The sequence below is a fragment of the Agelaius tricolor genome, unplaced genomic scaffold (genome assembly GCF_023055355.1).
Source record: "Agelaius tricolor isolate 1412-34295 unplaced genomic scaffold, bAgeTri1.0.p SCAF_6, whole genome shotgun sequence".
Classification (NCBI taxonomy): domain Eukaryota; kingdom Metazoa; phylum Chordata; class Aves; order Passeriformes; family Icteridae; genus Agelaius; species Agelaius tricolor.
This window is the reverse complement of record NW_027269266.1, coordinates 2,220,267-2,243,190: the sequence shown is the minus strand read 5'-3', so window position 1 is coordinate 2,243,190 and position 22,924 is coordinate 2,220,267. Positions and strand designations below refer to the sequence as shown.

At 48.7% G+C, this 22,924-nt stretch overlaps 1 protein-coding gene across 3 annotated transcripts in view; it reads left to right on the top strand.

Moving 5' to 3' along the window:
• The window catches only part of LOC139590783 (mitogen-activated protein kinase kinase kinase 3-like), an 82,453-nt gene that overhangs the window by 39,767 nt on the left and 19,762 nt on the right, over nucleotides 1-22,924 (top strand). Inside the window, exons 4-7 of one of the 3 annotated variants that reach the window (XM_071428515.1) lie at nucleotides 7,829-7,869; nucleotides 8,835-8,934; nucleotides 14,195-14,308; nucleotides 15,909-16,020. In XM_071428515.1, the coding sequence (XP_071284616.1) occupies nucleotides 7,829-7,869; nucleotides 8,835-8,934; nucleotides 14,195-14,308; nucleotides 15,909-16,020 (367 nt within the window). Of the gene's footprint in view, nucleotides 1-7,825; nucleotides 7,870-8,834; nucleotides 8,935-14,194; nucleotides 14,309-15,908; nucleotides 16,021-22,924 lie in introns of all 3 variants that reach the window. The other 2 variants (XM_071428516.1, XM_071428514.1) reach the window with 2 other exon arrangements.

The window sequence follows — 22,924 nt, the reverse complement described above, 5'->3', positions numbered from 1 at the left end:
CTTTCCTACTCATTAGAGCACTGATGCTTGGAAAAACACTTCCTCCTTCAGGATTTTTCTTTTTATTCACAAGTGAAGCTGCGTGCTCGGGGTTGCTCAGAGCTCCCTGATGTAGGAGATGTGGATGGTGAGGATCCTGCTCTCCTCACACATCCAGAGCTGAGGGGTCAGACCAGCAGGTCCCAGGAGATGGAGGGCGTTGGAGGATGTTGAATTGTTGCCTCACTAAATTGGACTGGCTGGAACACGTCTGGCTCACAGCATGGCAGGAGGTGGGGAGCGGCCAAAGGAGGTGCAATTAGTGGGATCTTGGTTCATGTTTCTAGCTCAGTTTCATCAGCTTGTTTGGGTCACTTTTAGGGGTTTTTTTCCTTGTTTTTTAGGGCAGAAATTGATGTGGGGGAGAGATTGCTTTGGAGGTGCTGTTGTCATGCTTGCTGTTTCTTTGGTACTTGGTTTTCCCTTATTACTGCTTGCCTAATCCTGTGATTTTTATGGTTTACCTAATCCTGTGATTAGGTTGGGCAGCTGGGCTGAAGGATGCCCTGCATAGTTCCCTTCTTGAGAGGGGAATGAGGCACCAGGGCCATTTTGGTGATAAAATGTCTTCCTGGTCATCTAATTGTTGGTGCCTCTCATGAGGCCCTGCAGCAACGTGCTCACATTGAACTGCTTGGGTTTGGGAGTTCAGTTAGTAGATTAATAAAATAATATTTCTTTTTCTGTGGAAAAATGTTTTTTCTGAGGCATGGGAATCCTTTGGTCAGTGTTCCAAATTTCCACTAGAAGACAGAGTTCACAACAAGAATGTCTTGGCTAACTAGCCAGTTCTCTGTGGCTTGCAGCAGATTTTGGTACACAGAGAAGCACAACTGAAGTGCTATCTCATTCCTGTCTCCTGGAGGGCTTCCTCAGTGCTCTCTTGACACTAGTTGATAATTGAATCCTGCCAGATTGTATTCCTCATAGGCCTGGGCCACACAAGAAAACAGCCTGTGGTTGTGTGTGCTCCAAAATGTTTCTTTCCCAAAATATCAATAGTTTTGCTTCAGTTCATCTTAAGAAATGAACATCCTTTGGCAAATTTCGTAAAAATCTTTCTTTTCTTATTTTCTTCCCTCAGAAATGAGTTTAGAGTGAAGGCTGTTTCTGGATGTGCAGTGCCTCGTGGCAGAGCAGGCTGGAAATCAGAACAGGACACCCTGGCTGATTTTCCTCCCTTGAATTCCCAGGCAGCTGACAGCAGATGTGATGGCTGAGCTGGAATCTCCTGAGTCCTGGTCAGGTGTGGCAGCCACTGCTTTGTCCTGCCTCTCTGCCTTATGGGAATTCTAGGGACAGCCATGGACACCCTTTTCCTTCCTCGTGTGAGGAAAAGCAGAGCTGTTCTTTGGGAGCAGAGGGTTCCTTCTGACGTTATTCCTGGTACAGCTTCTGCACTGGTATTCCTCTGTGACTCCTTTAATCACTCTGCTATTCCTTGTGCATCCTCTGGCATGGCTGGAAGGAGCCCTTCCAGGCTATCTCGCAGACTCAACAAGGGAGTTTGTTCATAGAAATGTCTCTGAAGAGGGGAAAAAGGAAAGAGGAGAGTGAAGATCTGCACTGTGTTCATTAAGGAAAAAGACGAGTGGAATAAGAAGGGAAACCCCGAATAATTAGGAAATCCTGAACAACAGGATGGAGGGAGAAAAGAGCAATTAAATTAGCATTTATTTTGGATCTATTTATGTGCACATCCATTCATTTCTATAAATAGCCCCTGGCAACTGGCACTATGAAGCTGCTTGTCAGTGGGCCTCTGTCACAGCCAGGGACAGCCAGCAGCTCCTCTGCCACCTTAATCACTATGGCAAGTTCTCCCACGGCAATTAAATGTTTGTAGGAAATGTTTCTCCATGTACATCAAATGTCAGACTGTTCTAAAAGTGGTTCTTTTAGTAAATTACCTCTGGACTGTTCTCTTTGGCAAGCTGGATGCCAAAGACAAGGCTTGGTTGTAACTCCAGTAAAATACAGCTCATTTTGTAGGGCTCTCTGTGGGTCTTTGAGCAGCCTAAAAAGGAGTTTGGCTTTATCACCTGGAGGATATGGTGTGGATGGGGGAAGATGGGAGTTTCTCTGAGGGGATCTGCAGGGATTTCCTCACCTGGGGAGCAGAAACAAGGGTGCAAATCACTGATTGGGAAAGCCTTGGCTGGAGATGGCAAAGGCAGTGGAGTCCCAAGGATTTAAGAGGCTTTCCCATGTCTGCCTGTGGAGCTGACTTGGGTGTGAAGAGGGTGATACCAGTGAGAAATCCAGCTGGAAAAAACCTCTTTCCTGCCAGGTGGGTGGTTTTAGATAAACATTTTGAAGCCTGTGATTTCTGCTGCTGTCTGAAACAGAAATGTCTGCAACAGGCAGCAGCGAACCTTCTAGACATCATCACTGTCCTCTGAGCTGCTCAGGTGCTTTCAGTGGAAAAAAAAGCTGCAAGGATCCGGGGGGACTGGGATATATTGTGCCTTCTGCCCCTGCAGTGATGAAGGGGCAGTGCCAGACAAACTGCTTTCTGTCTGCTTGCTGAATAAGCCAGTGTGTGTGGGGGTTCTGTGCAGATAATTCCCAGCGCTGTGCGTTACTCATCTCCTCTGCGGTCGGGGCCGCGCTCCAGCCGTCTGGCGTGTGAGGAACCCAGGGCAGGGGCGAGCACAGGGCTGATGCAAACGAGCTGCACCTTGGGGAAGTGTAGGAGTCCCCTCAGCCTGGCCCTGTGGTGCTGATTCCTGTCAGCCAGAGCCAGGAGTTGAGGAGGAATCCCACTGCTTTGTGGCTTTGTAGGAAGGGAGTGACTCGAGCGCGGCTCCGCGGGGTTTTCTCGTTGTTTCCTAATCCAGCGAGTAGAAAACGAGAGACGTGAGAACAAACCCTCTGATTACCCTGTGGCATGCAAAAGTTGGTGTATTTCATTGCCCCCATGTTACCCAGGGGGGAAACTGAGGCAAAATAAGTGCCCAAAATCTTGTGGGTGGATATGAGCAAGGCTGGAATGAGCAGCACCAAAGGGAATAGGAGGCCCCTTGTGATGATTTTTCCTGCCTTTCTTGACCACAGAAGGGTTAATGCTGAAGTCAGAGGCTTTGTCCCAGTTAGTTTGGGAGGCAGCTGTGGATTTGGGTGGAAGAAGTGCTCTAAAGGCCCCATCCTTGTGATGTCTCAGCATGGGCAAAGCTGTCCTCTGGTTAGGTTTGACAGGAGCAGGTCTAAAACAAGCCACAAAAGTGGGGTCTAGACAGAGCACTGTTTCTGATGGCAGCAGAGTTTGGGAGGAGGAGAGGACATGGCAGGAGGAATCTTTGAATTTGTGCTAGTTTGGGATTTTCCAGAATGGCAATTTTAGTTGTTTCAGTGACACAGACAGGCGTGGAGGTGCAGGGCTGCCTCCCTGCCTGCCTCTGCCATTAGACAGCCTTCTCCACAGGCTCAGCTTGGATCTGTACCCCAATTTGAGGAACCCCCTGGCTGTTCAGCAGAGAGGGTGCTCAGCATCTTCTGCTCCTCCAGAGCCGCTTCCATTTTAGGACTGGCTGCTTGTTTTCCTGCTCTCCGTGTGTGCTTCTATTACAAACAGCAGTCAGCTCTTCAGGGATCTCGGTATAAGATCATGATTCACCTCCTTTGGAAACACTTTTTCCATTTTTTTCCAACATTTTCCTTAATCTAAACCAGCACACAGGGCTGTTGCTCCAGCTCTGAGGGTCAAGCTTGGCCCAGCCTGCTGGGGTACATGGACCCTAGCCAAAAGGCAAAAGCAGTTGCCCCTTTTCTCCCCAAATTCCCATCTGAATTCCCTCTCTGAAGCTTGGCAGTTGTGGTCTTTTCTCTGTGAAACCCGAAGTTTTGAGGAAAGAGCCAAAAATACCTCAAGGAAAGCCTGGAAGGATGGTGATGGCTTTGTGGCCACGGCAGCGACTTTGCTTTTTCCTTTCGGAGGAATATGGCAAGAAGGAGTAAAATACCATTTGTTTGCAGGGCTGGAGGAAATGCCAGTACAAGTATTTTGGAGAAGAAATTATTGTAGAAACGAAGGGAATGGCTGTGGTATTTCCTGTCAGGGCTGTCGCTGGTTTTGTTTGTGTCGCAGCGGGGTCTGCAGGCGCCAGCGGGGCCGTGGGCCCTCTGTGAAACACACACAGAGAGAGGGAAAACTGCTCAGTGCACACAGCCCAGGGGGCCAAGCACCTTCATTCTGTGCTTCCCTCTACCCCTGTGCTGTTCCAGAGAGTGAACCACAGGATGGTTTGAGCTGGGAAGGGTTTTAAAGGCCAGGCTCTCTGCTGTGGGCAGGGACATGTCACTGGACCACATTGCTCAGTCCAGCCTGGCCTTGAACACGTCCAGGGATGGAGCATCCACAGCTTTTCTGGCAACCTGGGCCAGTGTCTCAGCAACCCAGTGGTAGAAAATGTCTTCCTTATATCCAGCCTCAATCTAGCCTCTTGCTGTTGAAAACTGTTGCCCTCATCCAGTCACTCCAGGACCTGGTAAAAAGTCTCTCTCCATCTTATAAAGCCTCTTTTATATATTGAAATGTTGCAAGAAGGTCTCCTTGGAGCCTTCTCCTCCCAGGCTGGGCTTTCTCTTCACACCCTTAACCAAAACCCTTCCTGTCTTTGTGCCTCAGTTTCCCTTGTTTGCTCCATTAGCTGCCTGAGCTGTCACAGTGCTGTTGAAAATATGGTTTAAATGCTCTGCCAGAGCTCAGGGTTTAAGGCTGGTGCCTATGGCTGTCCTTACCCCTCTCCTGCACTGTATTTAACACAAGCCTTTGGATGGCTCAGCTTGTTCTCCTACACCCACTAAGGACCTCTTGATTGAAGGAGAGCAGGGCTGCCCTTGACCTCATGTGACACCTGATGGCAGGGACAATGAATAATTCAACCTGGGTTGTGCAAGGGGAGTCACATTCCTCACAAAATTGCAAAAGTGAGTTGGACCCAGCAGCTTCCACCACCCACACCTCTTCCACCTCAACACTTGCACGCTGTGTTGAGTTCCTTCCTGTGGAAGGTGCTGGTCCTGCATTCCTCCTGATTGTTCATTTGAGGTGTTGGGTGCAGACTCACACGAGGTTCTGCTCCAGCACTTGGCAGTGCCCCAGGCTCCCTGTGTAATCTTAAAGCAGTTGCTGCAAACCAGACTTCCATGGGTGTAAAAAATCACAGCCTGCTCCAGCATTTAGGAAGTGCTTTGCATCCCCTGAGATTTCCTAGTACTTTGGGCACTGCCCACTCTTTTTTTTTTCCTTTAAAAAAGGAAAAAAGTATTTGTTGCTGATAGCAGTGATGAATTCAGCTTGAGCTGTAGGTCAAAAACATGAGCAAGCCAAGGGAAGCCTGAAAAATTAAACTGTAATCAACTTCTCAGACTGATAAATATGAATTTATCCCTCTTCCAAATGCTTGCGAGCTAAAGGTCTTGGTTTCTTGGAGGGAGGCAAGAGGTTAGTGTGTTTCATATTAAAGAAAAATGCTATTTAATTAAGAAATGAAGTGGGTTTTCATTTCCCTGTTGCAGCCAGTGTGTTTGTAGCTCTGCTCAGGAGCAGAGCAGTGTGGGGCAGCTGGCGTCCTTCTGCTGGCGTCGGGCCACGGCACATCAGCCTTGTTGTTGATGTAGAAGAAAAGGATGCAGCAGGGTCGTGGCTCATTTTTTTTCATTTTCTTCTCTCTCTGGAGCTTTGGACAAGTGTTCTGACATTTTCCAGCCACAAGCTGTTTTTCAAAACTTGTTTGTCTGTGAAATCTGTGCTACTCAGCACAACCAGGCAGCGTGTGCTGCATCCCAGCTCCGTGCAGTGTTTGGGGCTGTGCTGAAAGTGAAACCTGTGTTTTGAAAGGTTTCCTGCAGTGAGGCCAGAGCTGTGTGAGCTCTTCCCCTTCCACGTCCTGCTCTTTGTAAGGAGAAACGTCGAAAGTTCCTTGCCCTGATTTTTTTTTTTTAATCTCTTTCTTTAGAGAAAGGTTTTGTGGTGTTATAGTCAGTGAACCCATACTGGCTAATTTATTGCCAGCATTCAGGAGGAATAAACCAGCCAGGCCTGCTCAGAGAGGCATGTGCAAATAAAATTTGGCATGAAAGAGCCTGTATCTTTTCTTTTCCAGCCCAAATAATCCAAGGTCCCCATCCCACCTGTATTTGCCTGTCTCTCCAGAATGATTTGAACCTTCAGGTTATGATCATCTCTTCTGCTTTGGAATTTGGGACTGGTTTAGAATTAATCTGGTATTTTTACAAGTTGGGCCTGGCTCTGGAAATGAACCTGGAGACTCTCCAAATTTTGTGGGTCTGGAGAACTGGCTGTAGCCAGCGAGGTGATGTAAGTGCCTGTTTAGCACAGACCTGTATCACTGTTGGAGTGCCCCACTTGGTGACTGTCCCAGCACTGGCTCTTCCCAGCCCTTCCGGAAGCACAGAAAATGCCACGAGCAGAGATAACAAGGATGCATTTTGGGTGATCCAGCATGTTTACCCTGAATCTGTTTAAGCTTTTACACAGAATTGCCTCCAGCCTCGACTTCCTGAATTTCAGTGGGTGTTTGCAGAACTCGAGGAGCTGTTGGTTGAAAAACAAACCCGAGGGCACCGCTCCAGCTCCTTTTCCTCGTTAGGAACAAAGCTGTTCCACTGCAGCTCTGCTTTCCCTCTGAGAGGATGGAAAGTGTGCCTTCACACACTGGCAGCCCAGGCCCAGAGATAAGTGCTGTGCTCAGGAAGGGCTGTCACCCACCCAGCTGGGAGTTATCCCTGCGAGACGGGACCGAGCCCTCCCCGGGGTTACACCTCGGAGGGAGGTGGCCAGCACTTCTCTCTGCATGGGAGGAGAGCTGTTTGAGGAGGCTGGTGGGCACTGTGGGGAGGAAAATGCTGGTTAAGTGGGGTGACTAGACCTGGTCTGGGGAGTAAAGAGGGGTTTGATCTGCGTTGGAGACCGTCGGAAAGTCCTGGAATGATCTAAGGGATGCTAGAGGGATGCTTGGCTCAGACTTGGCCTGAGAAGCTGAAGGAATGAAAAAGCTCCTTGTGGTCTTGATTGCTGCTAAATATGCACAAATAGAGGATGGGAGAAGTGGTTTTTACTGGTTCCTGCACAGCTGTGTGCCCAGTGTGCCTGTGATTCCACTGGCTCTTCCTTGGGCAAATTTTGTGGTTTCTCTTGAGGTGAGCAGTGGGTCAGTTCAAGGGGGGCATTGGCTGTGCATTGTGTATTTGGCCTGATACACTTTACATTTTGTAGGTCCCAACAAAATAGCAACCAGCCCTTCAACCATCTTGGCACTGTTGGCTTTAAAATTTCACATTGTCCCCACTTCCATTGGAGAATGCTTGCTTTTACTAATTCTTTACCTCATATATTCCTGTGTGCTAGTAAACATCCTCTGAGCTTTGGTTTTTGGGTTTCCAGCAGAAAAGTACTGGGGTGCAACCATGGAAGCACTGAAGGTGGACAGGCATCAGACACTTGCCATATTGGCCTCTTTGATAATAGTGCCTTGCTTCCAAGAGTTCAGAATAATTTTCAGCTTTATTAATTAGTGTCATTAAAACTAACAGTTATAGAGGTGAGTGTCTTCAGAAGAACTTATTTTTTGACAAGCACATTCCTCAGCAATGTGGAGTGTCCCCAAAGGCTGTGAGTCCACCAGGCAGCTTGGCCTAAATAAAGCAGATGCCTTACAGAGTTAGGAGAGTCTCCCTGAGAGTTCCTGTCAGCTTTGGGTCTATGGGTCAATCCAGGATGCACTTTGGGACCATTCTCACCATTCTCTGCTTTTTCTTTCAGCAGCGAAGTGTCAGGATCAAGTTTGAATATGAAGGAGAGAAAAGGTAGGTACCTATTCCAGTCCCCTGTGAACACAGGGAAAATTTACCTTTCCCACCCACCACTGTCCTGCTGACTTCAGCCACCTGCAGCCAAGCTCACAGCAGGATTCATTCCCCTAAAATCAGCTGCACTTTTATATGCAAGAGCCCTGTCTCATCATCCTGTTTGCCACAAGAAGCTCCTGGGATTTGCAGCAGGCAAAATGGTTCCAAGCTGGAAGTCATTAAATGCCTCTTTTACCAGGGACATTGGGTGCACACTTGGATCCTTTTCTCTTGTTAATTCTTGAGCCCTGCTGAAGCACAGTGGAGCTGGAACTCTACAGAAATGTGTCCTTTGATTAGCAGTCCATGACACTTACTTAAGATAACCAGATTTTGGGCATGGGTCCCATAAAAATAGGGCTGGGAGTTAAAGCTTGTCCGCCCTTCCCTGCTTGACATTTTCATGGAATCACCTCGGCTTGGTGACTGGGACAGGGCAGGACACAGGCTGATGGTCCAAGGTGCATGTTAAAGCCAAAGAAAATTGAAGTAGTGTTATTTTAGGGTTAGACTGTACCTGCTGTAAGTACCTACAGAGGTGCTGTGTGTGATGGTACAGGATGAGTCCCCACTTCAGCCCTCCTCCCTATTCAGAGCCTCTTGCTGAAAACAGAGATGATAAATCACTGACCATTGCCTGATCTGGGTTTTCTCCAGTGGAGGGCTGCTGGACTTCCTTTTTTTCCACCTGTACTCACATTGGAGGGAGGTGCACAAAGATTTTTGGTAGATATTTTTGCAGGGTAGTCAAGTCCCCCCTTGGGCAGAGCAGAGGAGCAGCATTTCTGTGAGTGTAAAGGCAAGGAGCAGTCTCTATGCTTCATGATGGAACACAAGTCCTTTCTTCTGTACTGTCAGTCAAACCCCAGATCCCAGTGTGCTTCTGCTAAACTGAGTGTTGTTGTATTTGTTTGTGTATACAGGATTATCCAGTTTCCAAGACCAGTCAGATTCAAGGAGGTGGTGCAGAAGGTCACGGACGCTTTTGGGCAGACGATGGACTTGGTCTGTGTGAACAATGAGGTACTCTTCTCCTTACTGCTGAGGGGCAGCTTTGGGGTGCCTGCTGCCAGCTTCAGAATTGAGCAGTGGTTTGTTCTGAAGGCCCTGATTTTGTGTTTTACTTGGATCTGAAGAAAAATAACCTTATTTTATGGTTCCCAGCTAGTGAGTGCACAGGAGCTGTTGTCTGAACACAGCTCAGATGGATTCTCAGCCTTCAAGCCAGGACTTTCCTTTGTCAAAATGATTCCAAGTAAGGCCTCTTACACAGGAACATTGTCTTTCCCCCCTCACTCCATCAGAGATGTGAAGCCTTCCCACCTGGGGGCAGTTGCAGGAGCATGGAGTGCAGAGCAGGAGGGACAGTGCTGCTCACAGTGTTCTTTTCTCCAGCCCTGACTTTGTCTCACCCTAACCCCCAGCACGACGTGCACGTTCTTGTGGCTGGGTCTGCACTGAAATGTGCATCACTGAACGTTCCTCCAGCAGCCCCTGTGGCCACATGAAAGCAGCCAAGAAACCCTCCCTGTGCAAGCCTTGCATTTTAAGGCTAGGAGGACTTTCTCCTCCATCATTCATCACATGGACCTCTGTGTTTTTCCCACTTTTGAGCCCAGCACTGTGTGTGGAAGGAGGGTCCTGCTGAGGGCTGTTAGCAGAAGGGGGAAATCCTTGGCATCTCTTTTGGTGTGCTCAGTGTTTTCCTGTGAGGCATCTGCAGCCACTGGATTCTCAGGGTGGGTTTGGCTTTGGGAAGGAGGAGAGGGCCAAATGGCAAAGAGGAGGTGGGTTTTAAACACAGATCCTTTTGGATCTGCCCTGGCAGCTGGCTTGTTCAAGTATTAATTGCAGATGAGCCTTTGATTAAAGTATGAATGGAGAGAGAGGTCCTGAAGAGACCTTTCTTCCTTCCCCCCCTCCATTTATTATTTTCTCCCTTCTGTTTCAATAGAGATTTGCTCCACAAAGAAAGTTCCTATTCTTTCACAGTAAGTACCTCATGATACCAAAGTGTCCACTGGGTTTTGCCTTTGAATGCAGTCAGGTTTCTAATCTTGGGCATTCTTTGACAGCCTCCTGGGAAAAGCCTGCCATTGAATTCTCCAGGAATGACTCATTTCATTCCAGGTTTCTTCCCACTGGAAGAGGACTTCTTTCCAACAACAGCAAACAGAAGCTTAAATAATGCATTTTATCCCATGTTAGAGACCTTCTTTCTGGGCATGTGCACAGCACATAGCAGGGCCATGAGCAGGCCTTTGGGAACTCCTGATTTCTTAGGGCAGTGCTTAGTTTTCCTACACTTACAAGTTCCACCTCATGAGAACCCACAGCTTTGGGAAGATGTCTGAGGAGCAGTAACTCAGGGTTGTTGTTCTGGAAACACAATAAACCAGGGAACATCCACAAATAAAAGTCTTTTTCCTTTGAGGGCACAGCCTACATGCACACATGGTGACATCCCAGCATCTGCTTCTGGGTCAGGGTTTTGGGTGTCATGACTGCAACTTTCAGAGGGAACATGACCACAGACTCATTGCACTTAAATATTTCACCCTGTCTTTATGCTCCAGAGGAGCTGGGCAGTAACTCTTTGCTGCCATCAGACACCTCTCTTGCAGTGGCACCTTGCAGAGCTTATTTAGACTGAGGCCCCTGCAGAATCTCACTGAGTGGCAGTCCCTGTCCTGGTGGAGGAGGTGTCCTGAGGCCAGGCTCAGTGGGATGAGCATGGCAGCTGGGTGGAGCAGGGGCACACATGAATCACATCCTGCTGGGACCATGGAATCAGCAGGCTGGGGCTGCTGCAGATAACAGCAGGGCCTGGCCATGGGTGTCCCACATGGGGCATGGCTGTGTTGGCTCTAGGCTGGGCTCATCTTGCTGAGGAGTGGGACAGCAAAGCCTGGCCTGGCCTGGCCAGGGGCAGCAAAGACACAACTTGTGATGTGGCTTGTGCATAAATTCACTGAACCTCCCTGTGCCACCACTTCTCTTCTGACCTCCTGCTGTCTCCTCCCCCTCAGCATCATTCTGTGAGCTTAAGGGGAGTTAAAGCCTGGGGAAATGGCAGAGGCACCATTATGGGGGGGAGGGAGCAGATAAAAGCATATTTAACAAACATTTGTCAAGCATTGTTGATGCCAGTTGGTCCTGCATTGGGCAGGAAGATGAACTAATTGACCTCTCAGATTTTTCCCCAACCCTGTTTCCTACAATTCTTTGGTTTTCTGTGGTGTCTCATGGAGTGAGGTCTGACAGTGCTGCTGTAGCTGGTGAAACCTCAGCCTTTGCCCTCACTTTTTCAACCTGCAGTGGAGACACCATCAAGTCCCCCACTAAAACATCAGGCTCCAGGGGAGGATATTATTTAAAAGCAAGAAAAAAAAATCCAATAAGCTCTGTTTGTGCAACTTTTATGTAGGTAAACTTTGCTGTTAATCACAGCTACTCAGTCTTTAGATCAAATATACCCAGTTTCTGGAAATCCACCCTGGCAGTTACTTCCATGGTTCTGCATGAGTCTGTTTTGAGTTTCATGCCTAGCAGATATCTGTTCCTGATATCCATATGTGCCACAGTCTGGAAGCCAAATGGAGCTGAATTTTCTTGCCAGATGTGGGTAATAGGTAAAGCCAAGCTAAATACTGGCTCCAGTCCCTTTTACAAGAGGGCAATTTCTCCCTGATGTTTTTGGCTCCTCTGAAGGAGGCATGCAAGCATGTTCATGTTGTGATGTTGGAGAGAGATGCAGTGACCTACAGAACATTCTGTTCAGAGCAGCAGCTGGGGGATTGCTCTGAGCACTTGTGAGGAGCTCAGGGAAGGGATGGGTGAGCAGTGGGGCTGAGCTGAGAGTTCAGAGTCAAATTCTGCTTGGTGGTGAAACAAGGGAGAGCAGCTCTCCACCATTCTCAGCTCTGTCTGGGGGTGTGTAGAGGAGGAGCCTGGTCTGCTTGAGGCAAAGCCCTTATGAACCTCAGGAGGGTTGAGCAGTGCCCCAAGGGAATCTCTCACCTCTGCTGCCTAAGGGAGCAGGCTGAGCACTGCATTTAGGAGGCATACTCCTAAACCCTCTTTGTCTGATATCTGTGGGGAATACAGGTTGTTCATTCAAATATGAATGAAGGATAAGAGGAGATCACAGGATTACAGAATGGGTCAGGTTGGAAGGCACCACAGAGGGTTATCTGGTCCAACCTCCCTTCTTAAGCAGGGTCAAGAAGAGAGAGAAACACAGGATTGTGTCCAGATGGTTCAGAAATATCCCCAGGGAGGGAGACTCCACAGCCTCTCTGGACAATCTGTTCAGGCTTTGGTCACTGCACAAGAAGTTCTGCCTCATATCCAGGGGGAACTTTCTGGGCATCATTTCCAGCCTGTTCCCCCTTCCTGTTCCTGGCCACAGGAAGCAGGGCCTGGTCCCTGCTCTGAGCCCTCCCTGCAGACAGGCACAGACAGGGATGAGGTCCCCTCTCAGCATCTCCTCTTGAGCCTGAACAGCTCCAGCTCCTTCAGCCTTTCCTCACAAGACACATACTCCCATCCCTTCATTGTTCTTGCAACCTCAGCTGGCCCAGCTGCAGGAGATCCCTGTCTCTCTGGAGTCCAGAGCTGGGCCCTGCACTCCACATGTGCCTCACAGGGCTGGGCAGAGGGGCAGGATCCCTTCCCTGACCTGCTGCAAGGGCTCCTCCCAGTGTACCCTAGGATATCTCTGGGGTTCCTGGCCACAAGGCCAGGAGCACACAGTCTGAGCTGTACCCCAGGATATCTCTGGGGTTCCTGGCCACAAGGCCAGGAGCACACAGTCTGAGCTGTACCCCAGGATATCTCTGGGGTTCCTGGCCACAAGGCCAGGAGCACACAGTCTGAGCTGTACCCCAGGGTATCTCTGGGGTTCTTGGCCACAAGGCCAGGAGCACACAGTCTGAGCTGTACCCCAGGATATCTCTGGGGTTCTTGGCCACAAGGCCAGGAGCACACAGTCTGAGCTGTATTTGCCTCCAGGCTACCAGCCAAACCCTTGGCAACACCCTGGCATCAAGCAGGTTGTCCCAGTTGGCTTGTGAGTGTCACCTTGTGTGGCAGCTGCTCTGAGGTGGGTTTGCTGTGGCTGGTGGCAGGAGCTCTGACTGCCCAGAGGGCTGAGCCACCTTTCAGGAGTTCTGGGAAGCTGTGGCTCCCAGTGAGAGCAGTGAGAGCCTGCTGGGAGCTGTGGCTGCTCGGTGCCTTTGGTCAGTGCAGTTACAGTGTACTTTGGCACAGGCATGAGAAGAACATGTGCTGTGCTGGATCCAGTGCCCCAGGCAAGCTGCAGAGGCTGAGGCCTGTTTGCTGTGAGATTAGGCAGAATATCCTGGAATGAGGGGCAAGAAGTTGTGCTTTTAATCTTAGCCCAGGGCAGCAGAAGGCCACAGAGCTCCTCTGAAGTGCAGCTGTGTTGGGTGTTGGAGGCTTTGCAGGCTGTCTGCAGGACATGGTACACCACACAGCAAGGTTGGGAGGGTCACATTCCCCATGGAGGTATGAGGGCCATGCTCTGCCATTTCCCAGGAAAACATCAGCACTTTTTGCTGCCTGACAGACACGGCACTGTGTAGTTCTCTGTTCTTACAAAGAGCAGCAATCTGAATTTGTTCTGCTGGGAGTGAAAGAAGTGGTTCTTGGAAGGAGAGCAATGCACACCTTTCACATCAAAAGGGAAAATCCTTTTATTTGTGGAATGTTCCCCGGTTTCACCTGATGGCCAGACACCAGGGAGTTGTGTCAGTGTGCAGGAACGCAGGCTGCAGCACTGGGGAAGGGCACAAAGCATCTGCCAGAGTAAATCCTTGGGTGCAACTCACTGGTGTCTTGGAGCACCACTGCATGACCATCAGCCCAGCAGGAATGTGTGGGGTTGTTTTGGGGCTGGGTAGCAGCAGGTCCTGCCTGCAGAATCAGAGCAGCCCCAGAGCAGCAGGCAGCAAGCCCAAGGTTTCATCCCAGCCCTCTCCTTTTCCCACACTGGATTGCTGGTGTGACCTTTAAGCTTTCTCCTTGCAGATGTTGTTTGTTGTGACTTTTTTTTTGCATCTGTTCCTTGGTAAATGAGGTCTTGGAAGAAAATATTAGAGCTCAGCAAGCTGGAGGGCACGGGGGCCCCGTTTTCCATCACCTCCTTGGGCTCCTCCCTCATCCCCTGATTCCCAAGCTGCTCCCTGTAGGAATCTGCCTCCTTCTGTTTACCCAAAAGTGTGACATTGCCATCCTCTGGTGTTTGTTTAATCCCTTCCAGCTCCTGATGCCACTGAAATCCCAGGAAGATTTGGACAAAGCCATGGAACAGCTGGAGCTGAGCCCTTCCCTGAAGAGCCTGCGGATCCTTGTGAGCGCTCCAAAGAAAGCGAACGTGAGCCCTTCACCTTCTCTGCTCCTTTGTGTGCAGCCTGAGGTGCCTTGTTATTGTGCTGGGGAGTGGAAAGGAGTCTCCTGATGGTGCAGAGCAGAGGGCAGGCTGGTCATGAGGGGGGTCAGCCCTGCTCTGGCTCAGCTGCTCAGAAATCTTCCTGTGATAGCAGCCCAGAGGCTGAGCTCAGCTCCCTCTGGCTCCTGTGAAGGGTTAAACACCAGGCTGACCCTCAAAGCTGAGAGGACTCCTTGTGCTTTCTTTCTTTCTAGAGATGCTGCCACCATTCCTTTTCGCCTCTCCTCTGTGTTCAGGGTGATGCCCTGGCCCTTGCCATGCTGGGTGGCAGCATGGGGACTGTTCCCTCCGTGCTGAAAGCTGGGAAGAGCAAACTGGAGGATCCTTCAGTCTCAGGCAGAACTGTCTGGGTTTTTTCCATCTTTATTTACTTATTAGTTTTTTCCTGAGCTCAGTGGTTTTGCAGTTAAGCCTGTTAGCCTGACCTCTCTTGCACAGAGTGTCTTGCCAAAGCACATGTCGTGCTGCCCCAAGCACAGGCTGTAGAGCAAGGGATTTGGAGATGTTGCAACTCTGTTTCTTCTTTTTATTTCCTAGAAGTACTGGAGTGATTGGGAGTCTTGAAACTCACTTGTCCCCATTCTTCTGCGGGTGCTCACAGCCCTTGGAGCTTCTCCACTGCTTTTGAGAGGCTTGGGAAGTGCAGGGAGCAGAGTCCCAGGGGAAACTGAGGCATCACTTGGGGTTTCCTAAACCCTGGGTGGAAATGGGGCAGTTTGTGGGGGCACAGCAGTACTGCAAGTCAGAAACCCTGGGTGGAAATGGGGCAGTTAGTTTGTGGGGGCACAGCAGTACTGCAAGTCAGAAACCCTGGGTGGAAATGGGGCAGTTTGTGGGAGCACAGCAGTACTGCAAGTCAGAGAGCAGAGGAGCCAGGTGGATGCTGCCTGCCCTTGGGAGCAGGTCCATCTCCTCCTGCAGCATGTGGCCATGCTCCTGTGTGTGAGAGCACATGGTTCTGAAGTCATAGATCAAATTACCATAAAATCACAGCTCACTGTAGCATGTAGTTGTAGAATCTTAGTAAAACCTGGCCACTACCAGGTTACCAGCTGGATATGCTTTTCTTTGCTCTTGCTTACCTGTTTTTCCTGACCTTCCCCTCTCTGTTCCTCTGCCCTGTTGCAGAGGAACCTCTGCAGTGCCTCAGCTGCCACTGGAGTCTAGGGAGCAGGGAGGAGAGGTGCTGATTTTGGGATTGCAAATGTTTTCAGTCCAGTGATCAGTCTCTGTACCTATCTGGAGATAATGGAGTGCAGCAACAGTCTTTTATGTCAAATATCTGTATTTGCCATTATCTGTGAGAGCTTAATCTTGTTAGACTGTTTTATTAGCAGATGTGAAATGTTTGTGAATGGTTTTTGGATCACTCTAGATTACGTGCATGTCTTCTTTCTTTCCTTTTTTTTTTTTTTTTTTAATAGTTCTTGGGTAATAGGGTCCCAGGGAGCCAAATACAGGGTTTCACATGGTGTGTCCACAGGGCTCTGGCCAATTCTGATCATTCCCTTTGTCTGATCACCAGCTCCTGCAGCCCAACAACAGCAAGCAGCATGAGATGAGGATCTCCAGATCCATGGGAGATATCATGGGATCCCTGTACAAAGACTCGGAGAGGACACGCAAATATTCCACAGGTCAGTGAGACACAGCACTCCCTGGGCAGCTCTGTGCTGCTTCAGCCTGGCCACCACCCTCTCCCTCTTTTTTTGTCACAACCCCAGTCTGGATGGCCACCCTGATGTCCCCCAGAGTGACCCAGTGCTTGTCCTCAGCCTGAGGGAGAGAGGCTCTGCAGGCTGGGGGAGGCTGTGCTGAGCAGAGCCACTCTGAGCACACAGGTGAAGAGAGTGGGGGACCTGGGCTGTCATTTGGGGGTGGCAAATGCACTGATAAAAATGTCCAGTCAATTTGATTCCACTGAGCTTTATCAGAGTGATAATCTGTAGGAAGCCAAGGCTGTTTGGGACCTTTGGTTATTCCTTTAACCCTGTGCTGTTGTTCTCTGAGTTTCTGTCCCCCTTTCTCAGGTGGCAGGATAATGTAGCAGAGTGGGCTCAGGCTCCTTAGCTCCTGGACTGGCACCAGCTTCACCACATAAAGACCAAATAAGTGTCTGTGTGCCACCAGTCTGTTCTTGTGGGTGAAATGCCATCTGTGGAAGCTGTTTCTGGGGTTTCTCAGGGGCATGTGTGCAGGGGTGGCATTCCAGAGGAAGGGGAGCATCCCTTTCCTTCAGAGGTGCTGGAAGCAGGTACCTGCACCCCCTGAAGCCAGGCTGGCAAGCACCTGATCTGCTCTTGCAGCCCTGTAGGGACTGGGGCTTGTTTGTAGCCTTGTGGGGTTTTCTCTTTGGTTTTCTGGGCTTGAGTTTATGCTTTCCTTGCTTTCTAAAACACTCTGAGCTTTTTGAAATCCTGATGGTCAGCTCTCTTTTGTGTGAAGAACTTTGTAGGATTTTGTAGAGAACAGGGCACCCTGTGCAGAGCTGGTAAAGCAGTATGTAGGACTGTGTAGCAGGGGCAGAATTATTCATATTCCAGCCTGCAGGCAGGATGAATGACTTTTTCACACAGTTCTCTGCTGTGTCTCTGGGTGCAGGTTATAGGGGAATTTCTACAGATCTTTAGCATTTTCCTGCAGCTGTAGAAGTGACAGCCTTGAATAAAGTGAATAAAGTCAGAAATACATATGGAGAAATTACTTCATCCTCTAAAGATCCTCTGTACTTATATGGCTGTAAACACTTCCAAACTCTTCTCTGTGAAACAAATGAGAGTTTTTGTCCAAGGACTCCCCCTTCCTCTGTTTCACAGCCTGTGCTGATAACAAATCCTGTGGTTTGCAGCACCTCAGACAAGATGTATAGAAAATGTTCCTCTAGGGGAGGTCCAGCATTGCTCTTGTGCAGCCATGCCCAGCTCTCACTGATGCCAGGGCTGGGTGGCCCATGTGCAAGGGCTCTCCTTGAGCCTGGTGTTTGCATGTACCAGGCTTGTCTTTCTCTATTGTTTTTTCCCTAGCTCACATGGTTTTTTGAGAGTTTGGCAGAGTCACTAGATGACCCTGGATGAAATGCACACATAAAGCACAGAGTGTCAGCAGAAAATGTACTTGAGCAAAACTTCTCTGCTGCCTTTTTTTTTATTTTTTGGTACATGTTAGGCTGTTAATGAGCAAAGAGCTGTGGCACTGGGAGCTGTCACTGACCTGTGAGCCTGAGCATGATGGGCAGGGTTGATTCCATGTGTAGCTGTGCTAGTGGGAAGATGGATTCTTGTAAAGTTAAGCCTTTCCTACCAGCTTTTTTTGCCATGCTTTGGCCTGTCCTTCCTGTTTTGGAGCTGCTGGTTCCTGACCAGCTCTGCATCACTGACTGTGAGGTGTCACTGCCTCAAGAATGCCCTGAGCCAAGGCAAGGCAGACAAAGGGTGAGATATCAGCCCTGCAAGGGTGAGAGCCTGAGATACAAATGGATTTTGAGGGAATGCTCCCTCAAAATGGAGGATGGAGGGACACAATGTGTTGCTTTGGTCAAGGTAGCAGAGGAGGAGCACTGGGCAGCACCAGCTGTGGCATGCAGAGTGTGCTAATGTTGGGATTTTCAGGAGCTGATGTGCCAAACTCTGAGTCCTTGGCACTTTTACAGGTGGCAAAAGTAACCAGCCCAAGCATCAGTCATTCCTGTTTCTTTTTCCATGTAAGCCATCAGTCTTGCCAGGAGGTTTCAGCCAGCCCTCAGCATGACAACAGAAGGTTGTTGTCTCTCTTTATCTCTCTAACTCCTCTCTTTGGGTTATCTGGGGTCTGTAGGAAGCTGCTGCAGCTCTGCTTAGAGGGTGCTCACAGTCCAGCAGATGCATTTTTGACCTCCTGAGTCAGAACTGGACGATCCAGCAGCTGGGCAGAAACTCCAGCAAGCTGAAAGGGAGAGCAGCATCTCAAATGGAGCATAAAACCCAGCATCAGGGAACAGACAGACAGATAGACATGATGCTGTGTTTTGTTTTCCTGCAGTGGGGATTTCTCTGAACTTGGTGCATAGTCAAAAGGCATCTTAAGAGGCTGCAGGAGAAACTCTTCTTCCCTTGCAGTCACAAGCCATTTCACAGTGTTTCCCTCCTGCTGTCATCAAAGTGGTTGCTATCAAAAGAAGATCTTAATTCAGTTCAGCTTTTCTCTTGAAACCACATTTAAAAGGAGATTTAAAGTGTCTTTATACTAAAAGGTAGTTCAGGGTCATATTCTCTGTGTTTCTGAGATGTCTCATGTTTTTCTGCTGACTCTGCCATGTAAACAGCAGTGGAAAATAATAAAACTGTATGTAATTGGCACAAGCACATTGGAAGGGAGGTAAATGTTCTCGGGAAGATTTAGCTATTTTTGCTTCTGCTGGGCAGAAAATATCTTCATGCCATGTCCCTGAAAAACCTTATGCAAAGTCAATATTTTCTTTTTCTTTCTTTTTTTTTTTCCCCATAAACTTTTTCAGTGGAAATCCCCTTCCAGTTTTTTGGTGGCCAGCAAAAGCCCAAGGGAACTTGGACTGAAAAAAGAAAACTTTTGGGGTTCTGGATTTTCAGATAACTGAGGATTGTTTTTATTTACTTTGAAGAAATACATGTTTCAGAGCATTATCCAAAAATTATTTAACAGCCCCATTCCAGCATCACCTTTTCAATAGAAACATTTACTAGAAGCTTCATTTTACTGGGTTTTTTCAGGCTGCTGAGCCATGGTTTCATGTGCCTGCCAGCTCTCTCCAGACCAGGAGTATTGCAGGAGTTAGGATGGATGAAACCTGCTCTGTTTTGGGAAGAGGAAGAAAATTTATCTACGTGCATCATGCCAGCTGCTTTAGAACTAGAAAATAGCTTCTGTCTTGCTTATTAGTTAAAAAGTACCCTAAATTTGCCTCAAATCAAATGTAGTAATCCATGCTCAGAAGGATCAGCAAGGAGAGGAGGGAGGCTTGCAGGGAGCCCACTGGAAAAGAAGTTAAGCAAGATTTGATCCATCTGCTCACAGCTCCTCTTGACAGGACCAAAGAGAGAAATTTCCAGCAGGTTTCTCTCTTTCTCCTGTGCAGCCCTGTCCTGAGCCTGGTGTTTCTGCCAGGGCTTAGAGGAGCAGCACATCCTGACGTGGTGTCCCTTGTTTGGGAACATCATCCCAGGGCTGGGCTCCCTGTGGCTGCAGCTGTGAGTGGTGGCAGCTGCCAGCAAACCCTCCCCAGCTCTGCCTCTTCAAGGGCTTCTCTTCCCTGCTTGATGCTGGTCAGCAGTGGGTGAAGTTTTGGGAAGAGCAGGGGAAGATGAAGCCAGGGAATGCGGGGGCGGAGGGAAGCCAAGCCTGGCACTGGGGAGCTGGCTGTACGTGCAGCACCACGAGCTCTGCACAGACTGCAGGAAAGGCACTTCTGAAAGGAAAATAGCAGAAGGGAACATGAAAGGCCCCAGTGGGTGCCAGCAGTGACTGTGAGTCTCCGTGCTGTCCTGGTTCTGTGTCCTCAGGACACTCTGTGCTCTCAAATCTGTGGCTTTACATTTGTGTGTGTAAGTGGAGCAGGAATCCCTCCCCAGAGCACCTTGCTGCTGAGAGTATCTGAGGTCAGATGCTCAACCAGGGCCAACTCTGAGTTCAGGAATCCCAAACAGAGCTGCTGAGATCTGACCAGCACTCTGCCTGTATAGAAGAGCCTCACAGCCTGCCCCATCCCTGTTGTATTTGTGTTCCCTCCAGATGAAGGAGGAATGATGACTCTGACTCCATGTTCTCAGAATGCTACTTTATTACTTTATAATACTATATTATATTAAAGAATACTATACTAAACTATACTAAAGAATACAGAAAGGATACTTACTGAATGCTAAAAAGATAATAATGAAAATTTGTGACTCTTTCCAGAGTCTCAACACAGCTTAGACCTGATTGGCCAATGAGTGAAAACAACTCCCAGCAGAATCCAATGAAACAATCACCTGTGGGTGAACAACCTCCAAACACATTCCACATGTGAGCACAACACAGGAGAAGCAAATGAGATAAGAATTGTTTTCCTTTTCTCTGAGGCTTCTCAGCTTCCCAGGAGAAAAATCCTGGGTGAAGGGATTTTTTCAGAGAATGTGGATGCCACACATCCCCACTGGAGGTGACTTGATGTCCCATAGACCCCAGGACAGTCCCTTGGGGGCCTCCTCTCCCTGCCTGCTGCTGTTTCTTGAGTATTAGGTCAAGTGTGAAGAGCATCTGTGATGTGTCAAACAGGCACATCTGGACTTCTCTGTCTGTTTCTTCCTCTGCTCAGGGTGGATTAATCAGCATTATTCAATATATCCAGTGTGTTTTCCCCACTATGAATTAAGCCTGCCATGAAGTACCACTGTTGTTCTGACTCCTGTTTTCCATCCCTGCCCTCCTCCAGCAGTGCAGGGACTGCCTGAGGTTTTGTTACCAGAGCAGGATAGGGCTGGAGTGGGGAATCAGCCCTGAGCTCCAGAGCTCTGCTCCCAGCACCTCTCCATGTTTCTCCCAGGTGGAAGAACATGCATGGATGCAAAGCAGCAGCAACCAATGCTCCTGGAGGTGTGAAGCTGCAAAAATGACTTTGGGCAGCACTTCTACCTAAACAGCCTGGCTGAAAAGGGATCTGCTTCACTCCAGCAGTTTCCAAGCAGGCAAAAGCCTATTAAGCACTTTGTTTAATTTCCTTACCTGCTGGGAAATAGCTGGTGTCTTATTCCCTTTTAAAGTTTTTGGCAGGAAATGTGACTCTGGAAGGTCAAACACAGCTGATCTATGGCTGGGAGTAGTTGTTACAGGCAAAGGCTTAATGGGAGATCATGGGAAGTCTTTGTGCTTGTGATAAGTCTGGTTTAACTCCTGTGTTCAAAGTCAAACAGGGCATGTACAGATCTTTGTAAAATCATAATCAAAGGGTTTCTGGATAACAACTGGGTCCTTGGAGCAAGAAATCCCAATAGTGCATGAGCAGATCCACAGCTCATTGCAGCAGTAACAGAAATGCTCAGCAGGGCTAAGATACAGCAGTTACACCTCACTAAATCCTCAGCAGCTTTCTGGGGCAAGAGCCACCCAGATGCCCTTGTGCTGCATTCCAGATTGGCATCTGCTAAGCAAATGAGGGGCTGCTGATGCAGTGATTTATTCAGGGTGCCTGAACTGCTCAACAGTTAAAAGTTTATTTATTTATCTTCAAAGAGAGGATGCTGTACTTCCCAACTGGTTTTGTTTTAGGGCTGGTGGAAAGCCAGTTCGTTATGAGTGCTGCAGCACTCGAGAGTTTCTCTTCTCTTGATCTTGGCATTACTTCAGTTGGAGTTTTTTCACTGTGTTCTTATCCTGCAGGAAATCTGTGAAGGAGAAAATAGGAAGAAGAAAAAAAAAAAGTAACTCAAAGCCATATGACTTTTATTTTTACAATCTAAGCAAGGAGTCTGAAGGAAGATGTAGTATGGACAGACAAATCTGTGTGTTTGCTGTAAATCCAGCAAAAAGGCCTGATTTAATGATCTTTAATGCTGCTGTGACACTGTTAACATTCATCATAGCTCCTGATGTGTATCTGCTTAAGTGAAAGGTGGGAACTTGGGTTGGTCATGTTGATCACGCAGATGGATTTATTCCAGAGATCCATGTGGCACAGTAACTGTGATGCAGAAGAGGCAGAAGTGTTGTTTGATAGATCAGTGTTGACTCTCCATGATGGGGTAGGTCTCTTCCCAGTACCTTTCTCTTGTGCTCAACCCTGGGCATGTTGTTAGCAAATGGTGGTAATGAACCCAGGACCTGGCAGGAGTGCCACAAAATGGATACAAAACGTGAGGAAACACATCTCCATGTGCTTTCCAGAAGTCTGCATGAAAACAGGTTGTTGTGTTGTGTGAAAGCTCATGTTGCACAATGCCAGCTGAAGCTCCAGCATGGACCCACATGGATCTCCATCAGCAATTCCCTGCCTTGGAGTGATGACAGCACAGGGATGGAGGGGAGGGACTGCACAGCCAAGACTCTGCAGCAGGGCCAAGCAAGGGCAGTAATCCCTAAAGCTGGAAAAGGCACAAGGATAGAGTGGATTTGGGGGAATAAACAGGAGGAATGGAACATCTTCATAAAGAAGCTGTGGGGTTCTCTCCCAGGTGCAAAATGGAAATCACCTTCTGCTAAGAGCCCTGTGAGGGAGCCAGTGGAAGCTTTGCTGTCTGTGCATAGGCTCTGGGGTTACAGAGAGGGGAGACAATTCCCTTGGCCAAAAATAGGACAAACCAATCCCATAGATCACTCCTGCTCTGGGGTTTTTGGGTTTCAGGGCTGGTTTTCCTTTGTCTTTACTTTTGTGTAGGGAAAGGGGGGAGAAGAAGGTATTTGAGTGCAAATTGTTTTCCATATAACAAGTGTTTCAGTGATGTTCTGAGCACAGCCAGGCTCTTTCCTACATGCCTGGATAAGGCAGTCACCTGCTCCAGGGAGGGAATGCCCAGAGGTCAAAGGGGAGGTGGGTTTGTGGTTTGTGGTTTG